Here is a 22,736-nt window from a genome sequence, read left to right as displayed (position 1 = left end):
TGGGACTGGTAGTTGGGAGGCGAGGATAGTGCTGGGCAGACTTATACAGTCTGTGCCAGAGCTGGTGGTGGGAGGCGGGGTTGGGGGTTGGGAGGCGGGGATAGGGCTGGCCAGACTTATATGGTCTGTGCCATGAAGAGGACAGTACAAATAAAAAAAGTAGCACATATGAATTTATCTTCTTGGGCAGACTGGATGGACCGTGCAGGTCTTTTTCTGCCGTCATCTACTATGTTACTATGTTACAATCACCTACCTCCATTCTTCAGACTATGGCTTATCTGGTTGAGATAGTGTGGTTCCCACTGTCTTTGTCAGAGGTTGAGCACAAGTGGCATTCTTGGGGGATGTCTAGCCTCCCTGGAAGGCTTTGGATCAGTGACATGTCGGGAGAACATTGAGTCAGGGAGTTGGTCAGGTCTTTAATAGGTGAGGGCTGAAGGGAGATGCAGGGTTTGGTGCAGCAGTGGAATGATACTTGCCCTGCAACCAGGGCATGCAGGGGATTGCGGCACCCCAGGGGTAACTACCTGTGGTCATGGTTGTGAATGGGTGTTATGACCTGGTGGTACCGGAGCGGATCTCCAACTGGCGATGCCCTGGAGGAACTTTCGGTTCGCTTACACTTTTGTATTAATCAGCTGCGCGTAAGTACTGCTCGTGCCTGTGACTCTGGCTTGCAACCTTGGGGTGTGTTGTCTAGCGGGTTTTTCATTCGGACGTTGTTGGTTGGGGCAGGATCGACACTGCTCCATCTTTACCTACCTTGAATCCTTGCACATTTACTCAAATGTACATTTTCATAGTAAATCTATGAGTGAATCATCATTAAAAGTCATTAGTAATGAATGAAAGCAAATAAATCTTCACACACTCTCTAACAGTAATTCTTAACCTGCATCAGGTATTTATTGGGTAATTCAAGCCTTCAATCAATCTGTAAATAAACTGAATTATCAAGGTAGAGTGTGATATGGGTTGTTTCTGGATTTGGATATGCTCATAGATATTGTTTCTGGTAGCAATTGCTGCCCCCTTTTCATTTAACCAATTATTTTGGGACTATGTTACACCCACTCTTTAATTAAAAATGTTTCGAGTTTGCCATTCTTTTGTCCTTTTGTGTTATGATTGTATTTGCTATTAGTTTATGTACTCGGCCCTGAATTTATTTTATCTCAAAGTTTCCTGTTGTTCACGATGTTGGCCTCTGTTTCTTACTCCCAAGCTGTGCATAATTATATATATAATTGCCGTGGTTTCCCTGAAGTGGTAGTTTGGAATGGGGCTTTATTATGACATGTGTGGGAAAAATACTTTTACAGTATGCTGTTTAGACACCATATAGATTAGTCATGCTCCTATTATAAGCTGGGATCTGTGCTCTCCCTGCCCATCTAGTTTTATTGCTTTTACTGTCCATGGACATTTTACTGCTTGTATCATACTGCGTTAGATATGAGGGGACCTTACTAGCTCTTTATATAAGATTTTCATATGTTTGCATTTCCGATACATATATATTTCCTGTTTCTCATGCTCAGTTTTAATGGCGTACTTCAAAACTCCTTTTCTATTACCCTGTATTTGATCCGATTTCTCAGCTCCCTGATAATAAGAAATACAAGTCGCAGCACCGTGCAATTGTGTCAATAATGGGCAGTAAATGGTTCAACATTGAAATTTACCACAAGCCTGCTTATCTTCGGGAAACATTGTTTTTTGAATATTGCTCTCTAGTTAAAATGGTGGTTTTGCTCTATAAATACCTTATGCATGGTACAGCTATCTTTCTCCTTAGCCGTTTCTATTGCTATGCTGATATGGGTTACTAAGGATGTAAACAGCTTTATTACCGTACTACGGCAATCCTATCTGCATGCATTATGCTCGGCTACAGAGTCATGTCCAAGCTGAAGTCAACAACTAGAAGAACAGTGCTGCAAAAAAGAACACACATAGGAACTTGGCTGGAATCTACGTAGGCAGAGATACTGTAGGTACATGAACCAAGTTCAGGCGCATGTAGCCAGAGAAAAATCAAATAATGAGTTAGACAAGGTAGCAGAAACTGTTACAAGAAATGATTTACTTGGGGGAAAGAGTTCTAGAGCACTTGCTACTGTTTATAATTTAAGAACAGGCACTATATTTATAAGTTTTAGGATATTGATTTCTCCACCAATCACCAAAGGTGATAATTGCAATAAATTAAATATTATCTCTGTTGAAATGCAGTATTCTGTACTGCAAGATTTGAAAGCATGGGAGGGCAGAGGAAGCTATCCTGCTTATAATCGAAATAGAAAAACGCCTATATTGTGACCCAAATCGGGAGATAGACGTTTATCTCACAAAAACGAATAAAGCGGTATAATCGAAAGCCGAATTTGGACGTTTTCAACTGCACTCCATCGCGGATGCGGACAAAGTTGATGGGGGCGTGTCAAAGGCGTGGTGAAGGCGGAACTGGGGCGTGGTTATCTGCCGATCAGAGATGGGCGCCTTTCGCCGATAATGGAAAAAAAATATGCGTTTTTAGCGAGAACTTAGGGCACTTTTCCTGGACCCTGGTTTTCCACGAATAAGGCCCCAAAAAGTGTCCTAAATGACCAGATGACCACTGAAGGGAATCGGGGATGACCTCCCCTGACTCCCCCAGTGGTCACAAACCCCCTCCCACCACAAAATGTGCCGTTTCACAACTGTTTATTTTCACCCTCAAATGTCATACCCACCTCCCTGGCAGCAGTATGCAGGTCACTGGAGCAGTTAATAGGGGGTGCAGTGGACTTCAGGCAGGTGGACCCAGGCCCATCCCCCCCCCACCTGTTACACTTGTGCTGGTAAATGGGAGCCCTCCAAACCGCCCCCCAAACCCACTGTACCCACATGTAGGTGCCCCCCTTCACACCTTAGGGCTATAGTAATGGTGTAGACTTGTGGGCAGTGGGTTTTGAGGGGGATTTGGGGGGCTCAACACCCAAGGGAAGGGTGCTATGTACCTGGGAGCTGTTTTACCTTTTTTTTTGTTTGTAAAAGTGCCCCCTAGGGTGCCCGGTTGGTGTCCTGGCATGTGAGGGGGACCAGTGCACTACGAATCCTGGCCTCTCCCACGAATAAATGTCTTGGAGTTATTCGTTTTTGAGCTGGGCGCTTTCGGTTTCCATTATCGCTGAAAAACAAAAACGCCCAGCTCAAAAAAAGATAAACGTCCATGTTTTTCGAAAATACGGTTTGGTCCGCCCCTTCACGGACCCGTTCTCTGAGATAAACGCCCATGGAGATAGACGTTTCCGTTCGATTATGCCCCTTCACATATCTCTCTTTTGTCTTTGTTAAGTGTTTGTAATTGACTAGCCCTGCTACCAGAAATTCCCAAGGAAAAGGGGAAAGAAGGTATTGAAATGCAGTTTCAATACATCTTTTAAAAGCTGCATTTTTATATTGATAATTCTGACAATTGGCTTATACCATAACATTCCCTCTCTTGGTTCCGAGATACAATAACTTTTTAATATATTGGAATGAGGAACCATAAAATAAACTATAAAAGCTAAAATTAAAAACTCTAACTCTAACCTAGTACAGTAGCATAATTTCAAAAGAACAATAGCAAAGATACTGAACTGTTTACATGGGCATGAGTATTGGAAGAGGTGAATCTTTTAATAGTGGACATTGAACAGACTGGATGGACCGCGCAAGTATTCTCCTGCGGTCATCTACTATGAATCTTGGAATATGTCCTTAGCTGGAATATGACTGTTATAAGCAAAAAGACTCATCATTATTAATTTTGTTTGCTCATGACTGAAAGTTAGGCTATCTGGGTTAAGTTTTCTGTGGTCAGTTTCATTAGGCTTCTATTCAGTCAGGTGGCAGAGTCTGGCTTTTGCTCTGGTTTAAAATAGGCTTGCAAGCACACTTTATATGACTTCAGCCACAGAAGTGTCATCTTGCCACGCCCCAGAGACCAGCTGTTTTTATGTCACCTGCTCAGGCGTAGGTTGATGCCATATGATATCTTACCCAGTATGCTAGCCAAATCAGTAGCATGAGAGTGCGCAATTGACCAATTTACCACTGCAATGGGATGGACCAACCTTTTCAGTCATATTCTCAGCATTTGACATTCCAAGGAAAAATACTCTGTGAATGTTTCCCTATATTCTCTATTTCAGAGGCTAACTGATGTATTAATAGCAATAACATCTAAGGGAATAGGTAGTAGTTCAGGGGTGTGTAGGGATAAATCATTGGAAACACACTGCAGCATTGGTCTGTAATTACTAAAATCACTTACTATGAACAGTACATCATTGGCAATAATAGAAGGACAGATAGTTCTAATACAGAAACAAGAATGGTAATATGGAACTGCTATACTACTGTTATCATTAGAAATAAGAAAGGCATATGTATGCAATTATCATAATAATACACAAAAAGAAAATAATTATTCCTATCAATCCTATACCACAATATCTACTTAATCATTGACCAAATAAGCAAAAACAGAGTCATGGTATAGTGCCATGAAATACTTTTCAGAGAGAAACTTTTTTTTTTCAGAGAGAAACTTTTTTTTTCCAGAGAGAAACTATTTATGGGTAAGGAGTGTGGTAAAAGGTTACCATATTTATCTGCTTTAGCACTGTTTAATGTAGCAAATTAATAGACAATATTCATGTGTTTAATGTTGTAAAGAATTTAGAAAAGATATGTTAATTGTGCTTTGCACACAGCCAATATTTCATTCCAGAGAGAGCATTTTGTACGTACTGGCTGTGATGTAGAATAAACTAAAAAGGTTAGAAACATTCACTATACTGACTGTATCTGGTAGATCATATAAAGAGAAACCTTTGCTCATATTTTCAAATATACACATGTGAATATATAACCTTAGATAGTGAACATGGTTTTCTTTTCTGTAGATTGCCTGCCAATGAAAGTGGTCTCTTTTTTTTCTTGGAAAAGGACATGGTACAATGTGAACTAATGGAGGGACTGTTAGTAGGGAGGGTCTATGAATGTCTGTGTATAGTTTCTTGGGTACCCCATAACATAAATCAAACATATAACACTAGTAAAAAAGGCCCGTTTCTGACACAAATGAAACGGGCGCTAGCAAGGTTTTCCTCGGAGTGTGTGTGTTTGGGAGAGTGTATGTGAGAGTTAGTGTTTGAGAGTCAGAGTGAAAGTGTGAGTCCAATCCATGCTCCTCTGTCACCTGGCCCCTCCATTCATCCCTATCCAGCAATTCCGCTGTCTCCCAGAGGCCTGCCCTGCAATCCATATGCATCCATGGCCATCTGTCCCCTCCATTCATCCCTATCCAGCAATTCCCCTCTCCATGAGTCCTGCCCTTCCAATCCATGCCCATCCATGCTCCTTTGTCACCTGGCCCCTGCATTTTTCCCTATCCAGCATTTCCCCTCTCTGCCTGAGGCCTGCCCTGCAATCCATATCCATCCATGGCCATCTGTCCCCTCCATTCATCCCTATCCAGCAATTCCCCTCTCCCTGAGTCCTGCCCTTCCAATCCATGCTCCTCTTTCACCTGGCCCCTCCATTCATCCCTATCCAGCAATTCCCCTCTCTGCCTGAGGCCTGCCCTGCAATCCATATGCATCCATGCCCATCTGTGCCCTCCATTCATCCCTATCCAGCAATTCCCCTCTCCCTGAGTCCTGCCCTTCCAATCCATGCCCATCCATGCTCATCTGTCACCTGGCCCCTCCATTTTTCCCTATCCAGCATTTCCCCTCTCTGCCTGAGGCCTGCCCTGAAATCCATATCCATCCATGGCCATCTGTCCCCTCCATTCATCCCTATTCAGCAATTCCCATCTCCCTGAGTCCTGCCCTTCCAATCCATGCCCATCCATGCTCATCTGTCACCTGGCCCCTCCATTTTTCCCTATCCAGCAATTGCCCTGTCTCCCTGAGGCCTGCCCTGCAATCCATATCCATCCATGCCCATCTGTCCCCTCTATTCATCCCTATCCAGCAATTTCCCTCTCTCCCTGAGTCCTGCCCTCCCAATCCATGGCCATCCATGCTCCTCTGTCCCCTGCCCCCTCCATTCATCCCTTTCCAGCAATTGCCCTCTCTCCCTGAGCCCTGCCCTCCCAATCCATGCCCATTCATGCTCCTCTGTCCCCTGCCGCCTCCATTCATCCTTTTCCAGCAAGTCCCCTGTGTCCCTTCCATGACCCCCCCTTGCATCCATGCTCCTCTCTCTCCCATGTCCCAGCCTGGGCCGCCCTCTTCTTCCCCCCCCCCCCCTTCGCATCCATGGTGTCGTTTCTCCCGTGCCCTCCCGCTCCCATTGTTTTTCTTTTGTGGCCACCCTCTTCGCTCCCCCCAACATGGTTTTTATTTTTTTTTCTTGTTTTTAAATGTACCTCCGTGGCGTTTCCGGCAGCGAAGCGTCAGGGAAGGAGGCGGTGCTCCCGACGTCTAGGTTTCCCTTCGCTGTGTTCCGCCTTCTTTTGACGTCATCCTTGACGTCAGAAGAAGGCGGAACACAGCGAAGGGAAGGCTAGACGTTGAGAGCTCCGCCTCCTTCCCTGACGCTTCGCTGCCGAGCGTTGCGATTGGATGAGTGTCATTGCTCCGCCCTCGACGTCATCACGTTTGACGCGTGGGCGGGGCAGACACAATGCGATCTCACCCCCTTCACTTTTGGCTAACAGAGGCTTCATTCGAACGTTGGAGGTGCGTTTTATATAGAGAGATGGAGACCACATGACAAACAAACAAAGAACTCTATTAGGCCTTTAGGTCTCCGATCGTCCATTCCAGATCCAGGATTGAGCTTAACCTGCAAATAAAGCACAAAAAGCACAAAAGCAACATACGTGGCATCCATCTTGGATTGCCAAAGCATTTTCATTCATTTAGAAATAAGCAACAATTAGCAAAATTATACATGGTTATTATCTCATAAGTAGAACAGCATAGATCTATTCATTAAAAAATGTAGAAGAGGCATAGATCTATTTTAAAATGTAGAACAGGTATCTGAGATAGCCATGTATGTATTGATTACTAGCACCATAAAAAGAAAAACACTTTCACATTAATTTTAGCAGGTCACATGGCTGGTTCTGGTGGGGGATCCCCTCTCTTGCTTCATAGTTCCTTCCTAATCTTAGACCATAGTATGCGAGCAGCATGCAGACAGGCTTTAGTTAGTTCATTCTACAAAAATAAGCATATCTTGTTAATTCACATTAAAGCACAATATTAAGTTTCAGCTCAAGTGGGAGTTACTTATTGGAAAGAGGCAATTTTAAAACTTCTTACCCAGTATTTTAGTTTCAGCTCCAGTGGGAGTCACTTATCAGAGAAAGACATTTCTAAATCATTAAACAATATTATCAAAAACAAATTACAATAGAAGCTATCATAGAGAGATATTTTAAATCTTACTTATTGCAGAGAGACATTATTAAATCTTACACATTCAAAAGAACAATAGCAACTACATTTTAAATTCAAAAGAACAATAGAAGCTACATTTTAAATTCTTTACAGTGTTACAAAGGGTTAATAGCAAAAACCTTTTCTATATTCCTGTCCAACCTATACTAAAAATCAACCACTTGGATTTCCCACCGCTATCTGCAGAGTGGGTCATGCTGTGGAGAAGTCCAGTCCAGGCTAGACGTGTCTCCTCATGTTTATTAGGACTTAAATTGCGGGAAGGGCTGACAGAATGTCAGTTTCTGGCACGGTAGGACCTGCAGTTATAAGTTTCTGCTTATCTGGTGGCAAATTTCTCTTGTTATAAAAGCTCTGGGTAGCTATCTGTAATGCTCTTGCCGTAAGGACACTGGTGGGTTTGTTCTCCCAATATGAAATATTCTCCCCATGAGGTTTAAAAATGTCACATGCTTGCTTGCGGTTTTCAGTAGCTTCATACTGAGGAGCTGATTTCTTTATTAGAGGTTTACCTTTATGGGAGCTTAGATCAGAATGCAGCCCAGGCAGTGCATCTGTGTGTTGAGGAGCTGAACATTTAACTGGAGGCTTACCTTCATGAGCATTTAAATTAGACTGCAGAACAGGTTGTGCATATATGTGCTGAGGTTTTGGATGCTGTGAGGGGGCCTGGGAACTAATGGTTCTAGTTAAACCTCCTGCTACGGGTGTGGACTGTGATACTGTTACCACAGCTGAAACAGGCATGGCTGTAGCTGTATTTGGGTCTGGAGGGGCACATGGGAGACCCGTAATGGTTGAGACCTGCATACGAGCATCCTGTAATTTTTGTCTTAAGGTTTCTATCTTCTTGTGACAGTGTACATGATCAATATTCTCATCTATATGTGGCGTTTGCAGTATTAATTCTCTGATTAAATGCTTCAAGTCTGGAACCTGGCTGGCCTGCATTTCTAAAGCTAAAATTTGGGCTTTCATTTGATTTTCCTGAGCTTGATGGTGCGCTATCTGCTGTTTGGAATAGTTTAATTGATAATTTAAGCAATTAGCCATTGTGATTAGAAAATCCTTTTCTGTGTCTACCTGCATGCATTCTCTCTCTTTGGTTAGTAACTTCTCATTCAATTCTGCATGTTCTTTTAAGGCTTTCCTATATATGGTCCACATTAACCAGAGACAGGCAGAATTCCTCTTGCTCCCTGACTTAATTGAATATAAATCACATTTTGTTTCAATATCAGAGGGGATGGAAATATCATCAGTTACATTATGGGTCCAAGGATTAGGGCCAAAGGATTCTACGCATTGCTTAGGCAAAGTGGGGTTATCTATGTCCTCCTCAAAAGAAACTGCAAAATTGTTTTTTATTTTATGCCAGAGCATGCCTAAAGATTTGATTATAAAATACATAAAGTAATGAGTGCATAAGTACCTAAATAAGACCAAACATCCATCCAGCACAGCATTCTGAATACCTGAAAACCTTATCAATTTATCAATCGGAAATTTATTTAATGAAACCTGATACTCAGTTCACTATAAAGCAGCAAAATACAAGAATATAATTTAAGAACACCGCTACTTTGTGCACAATAACTCTGCCCACATTCTCCACAATTAAATATATGTTACAAGAAATGATTTACTTGGGGGAAAGAGCTCTAGAGCACTCGCTACTGTTTATAATTTAAGAGCAGGCGCTATATTTATAAGTTTTAGGATATTAATTTCTCCACCAATCACCAAAGGTGATAATTGCAATAAATTAAATATTATCTCTGTTGAAATGCAGTATTCTGTACTGCAAGATTTGAAAGCATGTACTCAGAGCACAGAGAGACTATATTTTTAGTTTCAGAAAAGGTTTATTTTAAAATACAATTGCACACGAGAGATAGGTTTTAAAAGGATCTTAGAACAGAGAATTTGTGCATAAAATAGAACAAAGTAGCAGGTAGGTTAACTTACAGTCCTTGTTACAAGCATGCTGTGGTCCAGCTGATTGATGAGCACATGGTCAGGAGCAAGGCATCAGCAGACCCCAAAGAGAGCAGCAGGTCCCAAGAGGAGGCAGGTTCCAAGAGAGCGAGCTAGGCTATTTCCAGGCCTTTTATAATGTTAGCAGAGAAGCATGGTGTGTGCATGTCCTGGATATTTTGCAAGGCATTATGGTTATTGTAGTCTGTTCACATGGTCACATTATAAGTCTCCTTTCTGCGGATGTCCTGGCGTCCATTTGTCTGATAGATGATGGGAGGGGGCAGGTATACCTCTGATGACAGTTAAATGTTTTGTTTATGCTTTTCCTCTGAGTTCTTTGTTTTCAATGGGGTCTCCAGACTTTCTGTCTCTTGGGTCTTTGGTTTTCAGAGATGTCTGGATGGAGTATTCAGGTACCCACCTTAGTCAAGCTTTTGTTAGGTGGGAGGGCAGAGGAAGCTATATATCTCTCTTTTGTCTTTGTTAAGTGTTTGTAATTGACTAGCCCTGCTACCAGAAATTCCCAAGGAAAAGGGGAAAGAAGGTATTGAAATGCAGTTTCAATACATCTTTTAAAAGCTGCATTTTTATATTGATAATGCTGACAATTGGCTTATACCATAACAAAACAACCCAGAAAGTTTCAGAAAAAAGAGCAGGTCCAAAGGAAAATTGTTGCAACAACAGGGAAGCAAAGCTGCAGGAGAGTTAAACAGGCATAATCAAGGCTGGCTTCTGCTTAGCTAATAGAATGGCCACTGGCTAGAAGCAACACAGCCACATGAAAAAAATAAAGCTGCCAGAAGCTCTGTAGTCTGCATTTGAGGAGCCTTCTGTGTTGTTTGTGGTTAGTATGTGATCTGGTATTTAGATTGTGTCATTTATTATATACTAGTAAAAAAGGCCCGTTTCTTTTTCAGAGGAAACGGGCACTAGCAAGGTTGTATGTGACTGTTTCTTTTTGCACCATGAAGATTTTGCTTGTAGTGTGTATGTTTGAGAGTATGTGTGTGAGAGTGTGTGTGTGACAGACACACTGAGTGTGTGTGTGTGAGAGAGTGTGTGTGACAGTGATTCACAGAGAGAGAGAGAGTTCTGTGTGTTACATAGAGCTTCAGTGAGCCAAACTGTGTGTGTGTGTGTGTGTGTGTGTGTGTGTGTGTGTGTGTGTGTGTGTGTGTGTGTGTTTTGCCCTAAAGAGTTTGGTTTACAATTCTCAGCTGTCTGAATTCGTCGATGCACTTACCCTGATCAGTTTTGTTTTCATTTCGCAGCTGCCTGTCAGGTGCCTCTGTCATGGCAGCAGGAGTTGCCTCTTCTGTCAGTGGTGGTTCTGCAGTGTGTTCGCTGAGTGCGTTAGGGTCGGGACGGCGGTAGGGTCGCAAACTGCGAGTTCTTGTGATGGCAACTTGCGTTTTTTTCTGAGGGCGTGTGGCACTTTCGGCACGGTGCTTCGTGAGACCGGCACTGTTGTCTGCAGAGCTGATTGTTTATGTCGGGAGTGCTGTTTGGGAGGTCGGCAGTGTGTTCTCAGCACGAGTCTTCTGGAGGCCGGCAGTGTTGTCTGTAGAGCTGGCTGTTTAGGGCGGGCGCAGTTTTGGGATTCCATTTCGGGAGGTCGGCAGTGTGCTCAGTGGGTAAATGTTCTGAGGGCGGTTTGCAAGCGCGGCAAGTTCAGGCGGGCGGCAGGCAGTCTCGAGCCTGTTTTGTTTGTTTCTTTGTTTTGCGTGTGCCACTTGTTTGTTTGATCAGCTGCTGACGTCATGTGATCTACACAGCCTAGGAGACCACCTCAGAATGTTGCTTCAACCCAGGCACAGAACGTTGGAGCTGAGAATTATTATATAGGATGAGGATTTGGAGATTATAATGCCCATTTTTTATAGAATGTAGAAACTGGAATTGAAATGCCTAGGTCAGGACATGTACTTCTGTAATATTTTAGAAGAGGATCTGCCAGTGTAGAACCTTTACTAAAATATATGCAGGAATGCATCTGTATGTTGCAGCTGCGTGCAGTGAGAACATCCATTCTGCAGTTGTCAATATGGCAAACATTAACAGAAGGAATGTGGTAACTTCCATGTGTACAAGGGCAGTTTAGAACTTACACATGTCATTTTAGAATCCTATACTTGTAAATGCTCCAAATTAAGTACAGAAGCTGTAATCTTTCTGTGCTGTAAATTTTGAGGGGGAAACAATGGGGGATTGAAGAAGAGACCTTCCTTAATCACTCCTGTAAAAGACTGTCCAGATTGAGCAATTTAGAAAATCAATACTTGGACAGAGCAGCTGTATATACTGATGTGATAAAATAGGGCATTCATATTCATTCAGTTTCTGAAATGAGGTAGATTTTGGTGCTGCCCAAGCTGCACCCTCTTGCCATCTACACTTATGTGTAAATATCAGCTTTCTAAAATCTGGTTTTCTACATGTATCTGAGATACACATTTAAATGCTGGTATTTACACAAGTAAATATCAAATAGAGCTCCCATGTATGTGAATTTGTGCCTTGTAATGAACAGTGGATGGGTGATAAATTCTTTTACACAAATAAATAAATATGCTATAAATCCTTATGACTCACTTTTAAGTCACTTTACACTTGTTCCAGTTCAAGACCAGTAGATGACTGACAACCTGGGCCTTTGGATCCATCTGACCAATGTGCATGAGGTCTATAAGTATATAACTGAAACAATGTATTCAAAAATATTTTATGCATATTCCCTGTGGATATCCTGAAAACTAGGAATAGCCATATGGGTCCCAAATACAGAATGAGGACCACCACCACCCCTACCCCTGCTCCCTATCCCTCAAAGAAAGTATTGAATTTTTATTGCTGTTGAAAAAACTGATTCACAAGGTTTACTCTCTTTCATCAGGCTGTTCGATGTGGGAGGCCAGAGATCAGAACGTAAGAAGTGGATCCACTGCTTTGAAGATGTCACAGCAATCATTTTTTGTGTTGCACTGAGTGGTTATGACCAGGTTCTTCATGAGGATGAAACTACGGTGAGTGCCCATTGAATGGTCAAATCTTTCTTCTCATAAATATCAGAGCGCTGGGGTTTTGTGTGATTACCATTACAATTGAACCTTAGCTTACACAAGGGTATTTATTTTCTTGCATTACAATTTCTCAATTGTTTTTTTAAATCTGTCTGTAGTTTCATATAGCCTGAGAAAGGATCTAATTGGCAGCATTTGTGCTTTGCTGAATTGCAAATGCTTAGAATATGATAGCATTTTTAAAATTTGGTCAACATTTTGCATGTCATACAAGTCATTGAATTAAAAAGAACTGTAATACAGATTATTGTAAGAATGAATGGCATGCTGTCACAGATCTACCATCAAACATTAATTGTCCTCTAATAAGTACTAGATTTATTAGACGTGTTTGTTAATTAGGATCTTTTCATTTTTACATTCTCAAATAAGTACTTAATATAATTTTCAGGTTGTGTGTTTGGTATATTCTGAGAGTTTGTCACAATAAGAAGAACAGGTTTCAGGTTTATCAAAATTTTGATATACCGCCCTAGGGCAGAGGCCTTCAGGGCAGCTTGCATAATAAATATAAAAATGTTAAAATCCAAAATAAAGAATAGAAGAAGTGAAAGTAAACAGAAATAGGTTGAATGAGAGAAAGAAGATAGGAACAGATAAATAAAAGCTTTGCCAAACATATAGATGATGAAAATCTGGATGCATATTTTAATCAGACACTGCCTTCAAATGTGGTACTGTGCAGCTAATAATGCTTACAAATATATATGAGCTTTTTCCCAATATGTTTTTCATTTCCTGTTTGTTAAGCATGAAATACTAGAAACGTAAGTATTCTGGATATTGAGGGTATCAATCAAGCATAAATGGTTGTTCAGGCCCAAGTATGTGATTTTAGTGAGCTGGATTTGAATTCCATTTTCCATGCTATCACAAGCCGTTGTTCTTTATACTTCCCAAGAAAGGGAGCATTGCATTCTTTCATTTACTATGAAGTAAATTCCTCCATTTACATTTATAATTGAATTGTCTACTGTTCTCCAAATATGATTTAATATATTTTTCTTTAACATCCTTCTGCTGTATAACAGAATGTACCAGTGTGTGTCCATCTATACCAATGGGGAGAACCATTGAGAATGTGGTGTAATAGGATCATATGGTGTCATGATATCGAATTGGAAGTTCTGGTGAAAGGTGACACCCAGAAGACAGTTGAACCTCTTATTTCTTTTCTGTCAGAAATAACTAACTGGTTATTGAGCAGCTAATTGAAGGCCTCATTTACCAACTTGCATAAACATGTAAACAGACATTAATGTACGTTAGTATAAATAAATAAATAAATAAATAAATAAATAAATAAATAATGCACTTAGGGGATATTTTACAAGGGCGTGCTAGCATTTTAGCGCATGCAAAATGCTAGAGACACCCATAGATATATATCGGCATCTCTAGTGTTTAGCACACACATATTTTTAGCATGTGCTGTAAACGACAGCGCATCTTTGTAAAAGGCCCACTTAGTAAACAGTCTTCAAGATTGGAGGAGTGGCCTAATGGTTAGTGCAGCGGGTTGTGGACCTGGGAAACCAGGTTCAATTCCCACTGCTGCCTAATGGTCAGCAGTGGGTTAAGATCCTGGGGAACCAGGTTCAGTTCCCTCCATTGCCCCAGGTACAGTATACTTAAGATTGTGAGCCCACCAGGGACAGTGCAAGCACCTGAATAGTCATATGTAAACTGCCTCGATTTGTGCTTCAAAAGAGGCGGTATATCAAAAATTGAGAAACTTAAACTAAACTTAAACATTGAAAATAATAGGGCTTGTGTAAAATAATGTGTGTTGGATTGCACTAATGTGCATTAATTCGCATTAACACATTAACATACATTGAGAATCAAGGCCATGAAGCTGAACTGTGAAAAAGAAAACAGGTGTTATCATAATAGGATAAGTAGTCTATTTGATCATCCCAAGGCTCAAGATTTAGATGTGGTTGTAAAATCCACACTTAATCTGGAACATTTCCAAACAGTACTAAGAAATACTTTTTTTGACTTGACTGCTAACAAAACACTGATTTTCTTTCTTGTAGCGAACCAGACGAATTACTATAATGCCTTATTTCTCTGAGGACAGGCAGGCTTCTATCTTCTCACAAGTGGGTGACGCAGATCCAAGTCACCCGGTCTGGCTTTTGCAATAGTAAAAAAAGAGAGCTTTGTGGAATGTGAGCTGCGCTCCACCTCGCATGTTCGAGTGCCTTCCCACCCTTTGCATGAACATGTTCTCCTCAGTTCTCTTTTTTCCGTGAGGAGAAGATGCGTTTTTTTGTCCTCTCCTCACTCACTCGGATTTTTGAGAGCTCTTTTTGCCTTTTGGTTGTTTTTCTGCTTCTCTTGTGGCTCCTTTAATTGGGCCTTACAAACCTGTCCTTTATTTTTCCTTAATTTTATTTTGCCCAGGTTTAAGTTTTCTTTATTTTCTGTCGTCATCGGCCATTTTTAGGCCCTGACTTCGATCAGGTCTTTCCCTTTCTTTTTCTCCGTGCCTTGCCCCTTTTTCAGGCACCATCTAATCGTTTAATTTAGCTGACAGAGTTTTTCCATCCATGTCCATGAAGATTCCCAGTGGCTACATGCGCTTTACCCGGTACAGTCGGACTATCTCGGGAAAGGACACCCATTCTTGGGACTATCTCGGGAGCATCGTTAAGCATGGCTACGTCTAGACACTTAGACACTGGGAGGCTTTGAGTGGGTCTCTACCTGTCTCGAGGCCTCCTTCTGTGCAGGCTCCCTGGGAGCCCTAGTAACATGGTTCGGGTGAAGGCCAAGAAGCATCGTCATGGGTCACCCTCGACACATGGTGCCAGGAGCACCGGGGTGTCGAAGGATTCAGCACCTGAGAAGCGTCGGCGCTGGGAGGATCACTCTTCCTCCATAAAGGAGATGCAAATGCGCCTGTCTCCAAGCAGCCAAGATACTGCTCCCGGTTCAACCCCAGCGGTTCTGCAACCTGCACCTCAACCGGCACCCCAGCTTTTCCTGGTGTCGGACCTTGATGAGCACATCTGGGCCTTGCTTGCAGAGCTGCTGGATGACCTCATGCAGTGGTGTGAATTGGTATGGGGGGGTGGTTGTGCCTGCCATGCCTCTTTTTGCAGCTCTGCCTGGCCCTCCGACACCAGCACAGCTTGTGGCCCCAGTGTTGATTGCCACCCAAGCCAGTACCCCCCCTCGACATCGGTAGAGGAAGCTTCGCCGGAATCGAGATGGAAGCCGACTTCTCAATGCCACTCTCGAGGGCACGGTTCCTCTGCATCAAGGCAGGTTCGGTCTCGGCATTCCCATAGGGAGATACTGTCCGACACAGAGAAGGAGCGCTCATGGGATTCAGAGGAGGATCCCAGATACTTCTCCTCAGATGAATCTTATGGGATCCCCTTTGAACCCTCCTCGCCACCTGAAAGGAGATGGTCTCTGGCGGAGAGTCTTTCATTTCCATCTTTTGTTAAGGAAATGGCTGATGCCATTCCATTTCCTTTGGAAGTGGAGGATGAGCCCAGGGCCAATATGCTTGAGGTTCTGGACTACACATCTCCTCCTAAGGAGGCTGTGACTGCCCTTCTCCACAAGGTACTCAAGGAAGTCCTTTTCAGGACCTGGGAGTCCCCTCTGTCGGTCCCAAGAACATTGACACCCAGTATTGGATCCACAGTAAATCTGGTTTTGTTAGGCTTCAGTTACCTCAGAATTCCATGGTGGTGGAATCCACTCTCAAAAGAGCCAGGAGTACTAGGGACTGTGCCTTGGCATCCCCAGGCAGAGAAGCTAGAACCCTGGATTCTTTTGGGAGGAAGATGTACCAGGCTTCAATGCTCATCTACTGTATACAATCCTACCAATTCTTCGCGAGCATCTACTTGCAAAACTCGGTGTGACAGCTGTCAGACTTGGTGGATGCGCTCCCTCCGGAGCAGTCCAAGCCTTTGCCCCAGTTGGTCAATCAGCAGAAAGCATATCAAAAGTTCTCGGCCAGGGGCATTTATGACACTTTTGATGTGGCATCCAGGATCTCTGCTCAAAGTATATCAATTTGCAGACTCTCATGGCTGCGTGTTTCTGACTTGGAACACTCTGTTCAGCAGTAGTTAGCAGATGCTCCTTGCCAGTGAGATAACCTTTTTGGAGAGAAGGTTGAGGAGGTCACTGACCAAATCAAGAAGCATACTAATACAATCTCTTCTATCTCCTGCTGGGCGCCTTCTGCATCCACCTCCTCATCTAGGAGGGCTTTTTTGGCAAGCCAAGGAGCGGCCCCTAGTACTATTCTAGGTGTAGGTACACTCCTTTGGCTCACCAGCCTACTCAGGCTCAGCCCCAGTGTGCTAAGGCCCCTGCTGTTCTCCAGTCAAAGCAAGGGACAAGTTTTAGACTGGCTCCAGCAGAGCGTAGCCACAGTAAAAGTGTCTGTCCTGGATGACTTGCTGGTTGGGGGAGGCTAAAAATTTTTCACCAAAGGTGGCCTTTTATAACCTCCGACCGGTGGGTTCTTCAAATAGGTCATCTCAGATACACCCTCAATTGGCATCTCAAACCTCCAAGTTGCCCTCTGAGAGCTCATTCATTCAGCTCTCAGCACAGGCAGGTACTTGCAGAGGAACTCTCCCCCCTTCTAAAGGCCCATGCAGTCAAACCCATTCCACCAGGGAAAGAAAGGCAGGGATTCTATTCCAGGTATTTTCTTGTGCAGAAGACAGGGAGATGTGTCCCATTTCTAGTCCGAGAAAAGTTCAGGATGGTTTCCCTGGGCACTCTTCTCCCAGTGATTCAGAAAAACGATTGACTATGTTCTCTAGACTTGGTCTTCACCAAGTCTCTAGCAGTAGTTGTAGCATCACTACGCAGACTGGGAGTCCATATGTTCCTGTATCTCGATGATTGGCTGGTGAAGAGCACCTCAGATGACGGTGCTCGAGAGTCCATGTGGATCTACACCCTGTCCAGCGATTGGAGTTCATAGGAGCCCTGCTCGACACACAGAGGTTTTGAGCCTACCTCCTGGAGATGAGAGGGGACAATCTTGTCTCTCTGGCATCCGTTCGTGCCTCTAAGCAGGTCACAGCTTGGCAGATGTTGAGATTGCTGGGCCACATGGCTTCCACAGTGCGCGTTACACCCATGACACATCTTCACATGAGATCAGCTCAATGGACCCTGTCTTCTCAGTGGTATCAATTCATAGGGAGTCTACAAGATGTCATTCAAGTGTCCCCAGAGCTTGTACACTCTCTTCCGTGGTGGACAATTTGATCCAATTTGACTCTGAGACTTCCATTCCAAATTCCACAGCCACAAAAAGTGCTGATGATGAATGCATCTCACCTGGGCTTGGTCCTCCCAGGAAACGAATCTTCAGATCAACCTCCTGGAGCTTTGGGCAATCTAGAATGCTCTAAAGGCTTTCAGAGATTGGCTATCTCATCAAATCATTCTCATTCAAACAGACAATCAGGTTGCAATGTATTACTCCAACAAACAGGGGGCACCAGATTACACCCTCTGTGTCAGGAGGCTGTCTGGATGTGGCATTGGCCTCACCAACATGGCATGTTCCTTCGAGCCACTTACCTGGTGGGCGCAAACAATACCCTGGCCGATAGGCTGAGCAGAACAGTGCAACCGCATGAGTGGTCTCTCAATATGGGCATAGCCCACAAGATCTTCCAAGCATGAGGCACCCCCTCCATGGATCTTTTTGCCACTGAGATCAACCACAGTTCTGCTCCAAGCTTCAGGCCCACAGACTAGTGTCAGATGCCTTCCTTCTTAGTTGGGGGACAGGTCTTCTGTATGCGTATCCTCTGATACCTCTAGTGGGATACCTCTAGTGTTGAAACTCAAGCAAGACTGTGGAAGCATGATTCTAATCGCGCCATACTAGCTGCAGCAGATATGGTTCTCTCTGCTTCTGGAATTCTCCTCTGAAGAATCGTGGAGATCGGAGTGTTTTTCGACCCTTATCACGCAGAACGAGGGGTCGCTTCTACATCCCAACCTCCAGTCTCTGGCTCTCACAGCTTGGGTGTTGAGAGCCTAGAATTCGCTTCCTTGAGTCTTTCGGAGGGTGTCTCCTGAGTCTTGCTGGTTTCTAGGAAAGATTCCACTAAGAGGTGCTACTCTTTTAAATGGAGGAGGTTTGCCATATGGTGTGAGAGCAAGGCCATAGATCCCCTTGCTTGCCCTACACAGACCCTGCTTGAACACCTTCTACACTTGTCAGAGTCTGGTCTCAAGACCAACTCTGTAAGGGTTCACCTTAGTGCAATTAGTGCTTATCATCAACGTGTAGAAGGTAAGCCTATCGCTGGACAGCCTTTAGTTGTTCTCTTCATGAGAGGTTTGCTTTTGTCAAAGCCCCCTGTCAATCCTCCGCCAGTGTCATGGGATCTCAATGTCGTTCTCGCCCAACTGATGAAAGCTCCTTTCAAGCCACTGAATTCCTGCCATCTAAAGTACTTGACCTGGAAGGTCATTGTCTTGGTGGTTACTTCAGCTCGTAGGGTTAGTAAGCTTCAGGCCTTAGTAGTGGATGCACCTTATTCTAAGTTTCATCACAATAGAGTAGTCCTCTGCATGCACCCTAAGTTCCTACCAAAGGTGGTGTTGGAGTTCCATCTGAACCAGTCGATTGACTTACCAACATTCTTTCCCCAACCTCATGCCTATCTTGGCGAAAGCAGCTTGCACACCTTGGATTGCAAGAGAGCATTGGCCTATTACATGGAGCAGATAAGGCCCCACAGACAGTCCACCTAACTTTTTGTTTCCTTTGATCCCAACAGGATGGGGATTGCCATTGGGAAACGCAGCATTTCAATTTGGCTGGCAGATTGCATTTCCTTCACTTATGCCCAGGCTGGGCTAGCCTTGGAGGGTCATGTCACGGCTCATAATGTCAGAGCCATGGCCGCGTCGGTAGCCCACTTGAGGTCGGCCTCCATTAAAGAAATTTGCAAGGTTGCGACATGGTGTTCAGTCTGTACATTCACATCACACTACTGCCTTGAGCAGGATACCTGACGTGATGGTTCAGGCAGTCGGTGTTGCAGAATCTGTTTGGGGTCTAGAATCCAACTCCACCCTCCTAGGCCCATTTTATTCTGTTCCAGGCTGCACTCTCATTCAGATTGTATATAGTTTCAGGTTAATCTGTGTAATGTCCATGCTGATGCGAGGTCCAATTGATTAATGTTTTCGGTGAGCCTGGATGCTAGGGATTCCCCACATGAGAAGGTAGAAGCCTGTATGTCCTTGGAGAAAGCAAAGATACTTACCTGTAGCAGGTAGAGGACAGCAGGCTTCATATTCTCACAATCCCTCCCACCTCCCCTTGGAGTTGTCTTCTTGGTTATTTTTACTTTATTTTTTTGCTTCAGTATTAAACTGAGAAGACCGCTTTCACATGACGGGCAGGAAGGCACTCACACATGCGCAGTGGAATGCAGCTTGCACCCCACAAAGCTCTCTTTTTTTACTATGGCAAAAGCCGGACCCGGCAACACGGATTGGCGTCACCCACTTGTGAGAATATGAAGCCTGCTGTCCTCGGAGAATACCTGCTACAGGTAAGTAGCTTCACTTTATTTATTTATTTATTACATTTGTACCCCGCGCTTTCCCACACATGGCAGGCTCAATGTAGCTTACATAGTAACAAGTAAAAAAGAAAAAGAAATAACAAGGTCTTTAAGAAGATTGTACAAATTGTAGAAAATATAATAATAATGTTGTTGATGAATAAGTAAGAAATAATAGGAGGGATTAAGTGTAGAAGGGAATGAACGTAGGGAGATGGGCATAGAAAGGATGGAGAGGAAAACGATGGGGGATGAACATAAGGAGAATGGGAGAATAGGAGATATAGAGGGGCATAATCGAACGGTACCGGCTAAATAGCTGGCTGGCCATCTTCGGGGCTGGCGCCGCAAGGGGGTGGAGCCAACTGCATTTTCGAAATACGGTTAGGGCCGGCTAAATCGATCGCCGGGTGTAGAGGAGATGGCCGGCTTCGTTTTTCAGCCATAATGGAAACCGGGCCCAGCCATCTGAAACCCGGCAAAATGCAAGGCATTGGTCATGGGAGGAGCCAGCATTTGCAGTGCACTGGCCCCCCTCACATGCCAGGACACCAACCGGGCAGCTTAGGGGCACTTCTAAAAATTAAAAAATAAATAAATATAGCTCCCAGGTACATAGCTCCCTTACCTTGTGTGCTGATCCCCCCCCAAAACCCACTACCCACAACTGTACAACACTACCCTAAGGGGTGAAGGGGGGTACCTACATGTGGGTACAGTGGGTTTGGGGGGGGGGGGGTGGAGGGCTCCCATTTACCACCACAAGTGTAACAGGTAGGGGGGGGGGCCTGGGTCCACCTGCCTGAAGTGCACAGCACCCACTAAAAACTGCTCCAGGGACTTGCATACTGCTGTCAGGGAGCTGGGTATGACATTTCAGGCTGGCATAGAGGCTGACAAAAAAGTTTTTGGTTTTTTATTTGGGTGGGAGGGGGTTGGTGACCACTGGGGGAGTTAGGAGAGGTGATCCCCGATTCCCTCCGGTGGTCATTTGGTCAGTTGGGGCTCCTTTGTGAAGCTTGGTCGTGGAAAAAAAGGGACCAAGTAAAGCCAGCGAAATGCTCGTCAAGCCTGGCTTCTTTTTTTCCATTATCAGGCGAAGCCGACCATCTCGTGAGCACGCCCCTTTCCCACCCTCGTCCCGCCCCTGTCTTGCCTTCACTACCCTACCGACACGCCCCCTTGAAGTTTCACCGGCTCCGCGACGGAAAGCAGATGAACCCGGCCAAAATCGGCTTTCGATTATACCGATTTGGCCGGTTTCAGGAGATCGCCAGCCATCTCCCGATTTGTGTCGGAAAATGGCCGGGGATCTCTTTCGAAAATGAGCTGGATGGTAGATGTATAACAGTCATCAGTACAGAATCATGTGGGTGGACTTTAGTTAAGTTGGATCATTGAGGTAGGCTTTTCTAAAGAGATGGGTCTTCAACGCTTTTCTGAAGGGTAAATGGCCGTCGATTGCTCAGATGGGTCTTGGTAAAGCATTCGAAAGCTGGCTTCCCAAAAAGGAAAAGTTGGATGCATAGGAGGATCTGTACTTGATACCTTTGCAGTTGGGAAGGTGTAAGTTGAGGTAAGTACGGGAAGACGCTTTAGTTAACTATCTCTGAAATTGCCTAACAAACTTCAATTAATACAGACTGTCAGGTGAATTTTCGAAAGAGAAGGGCGCCCATCTTCCGACGCAAATCAGGAGACGGGCGTCCTTCTCGCAAGGTCGCCCAAATTGGCATAATCAAAAGCCGATTTTGGGCACCCTCAACTGCTTTCTGTCGCGGGGACGACCAAAGTTCACGGGGGCGTGTTGGCAGTGTAGCGAAGGTGGGACTGGGGCGTGCTTAGGAGTTGGGCGTCCTCGGCCGATAATGGAAAAAAGAAAGGCATCCCTGACGAACACTTGGGCGATTTTACTTGGTCCATTTTTTTTCACGACCAAGCATCAAAAATGTGCCCAAACTGACCAGATGACCACCAGAGGGAATCGGGGATCACCTCCCCTTACTCCCCCAGAGGTCACTAACCCCCTCCCACCATAAAAAAAAAAGTTTAAAAATACTTTTTTGCCAGCCTCTATGCCAGCCTTAAATGCCATACTCAGATCCATCACAGCAGTATGCAGGTACCTAGAGCAGTTGTAGTGGGTGCAGTGTACTTCAGGCAGGCGGACCTAGGCCCATCCCCCCCCTACCTGTTACACTTGTGGTGGTAAATGTGAGCCCTCCAAAACCCACCTCAAACCCACTGTACCCACATGTAGGTGCCCCCCTTTATCCCTAAGGGCTATGGTAGTGGTGTATAGTTGTGGGTTTTGGTGGGGAGTTTGGGGGGCTCAGCACCCAATGTGAGGAAGCTATGCACCTGGGACCTTTTTCTGAAGTCCACTGCAGTGCCCCCTAGGGTGCCCGGTTGGTGTCCTGGCATGTGAGGGGGACCAGTGCACTACGAATGCTGGCTCCGCCCATGACCAAATGATTTGGATTTGGTCGTTTTTGAGATGGGCGTCCTCGGTTTCCATTATCGCCGAAAACCGGGGACGACCATCTCAAAAATAGCGGGCAAAGATAAGACTGCTATTTATGTGCTCTGATTTGGCCTCTAAACTTGGCCGGCTAGTGCTTGAATATTCG

At 44.3% G+C, this 22,736-nt stretch overlaps 1 protein-coding gene across 1 annotated transcript in view; it reads left to right on the top strand.

Moving 5' to 3' along the window:
* GNAO1 (G protein subunit alpha o1) overlaps nt 1–22,736 on the top strand; it is a 1,102,755-nt gene that overhangs the window by 990,959 nt on the left and 89,060 nt on the right. The window contains exon 6 of the mRNA XM_030203709.1: nt 12,331–12,460. Coding sequence (XP_030059569.1) covers nt 12,331–12,460 — 130 coding nt within the window. The remainder of the gene's footprint in view (nt 1–12,330; nt 12,461–22,736) is intronic.

The sequence above is a fragment of the Microcaecilia unicolor genome, chromosome 5 (assembly GCF_901765095.1).
Source record: "Microcaecilia unicolor chromosome 5, aMicUni1.1, whole genome shotgun sequence".
Lineage (NCBI taxonomy): Eukaryota > Metazoa > Chordata > Amphibia > Gymnophiona > Siphonopidae > Microcaecilia > Microcaecilia unicolor.
Note: the sequence above shows the minus strand (reverse complement) of the source record. Positions and strands in the feature narration are given on the sequence as shown.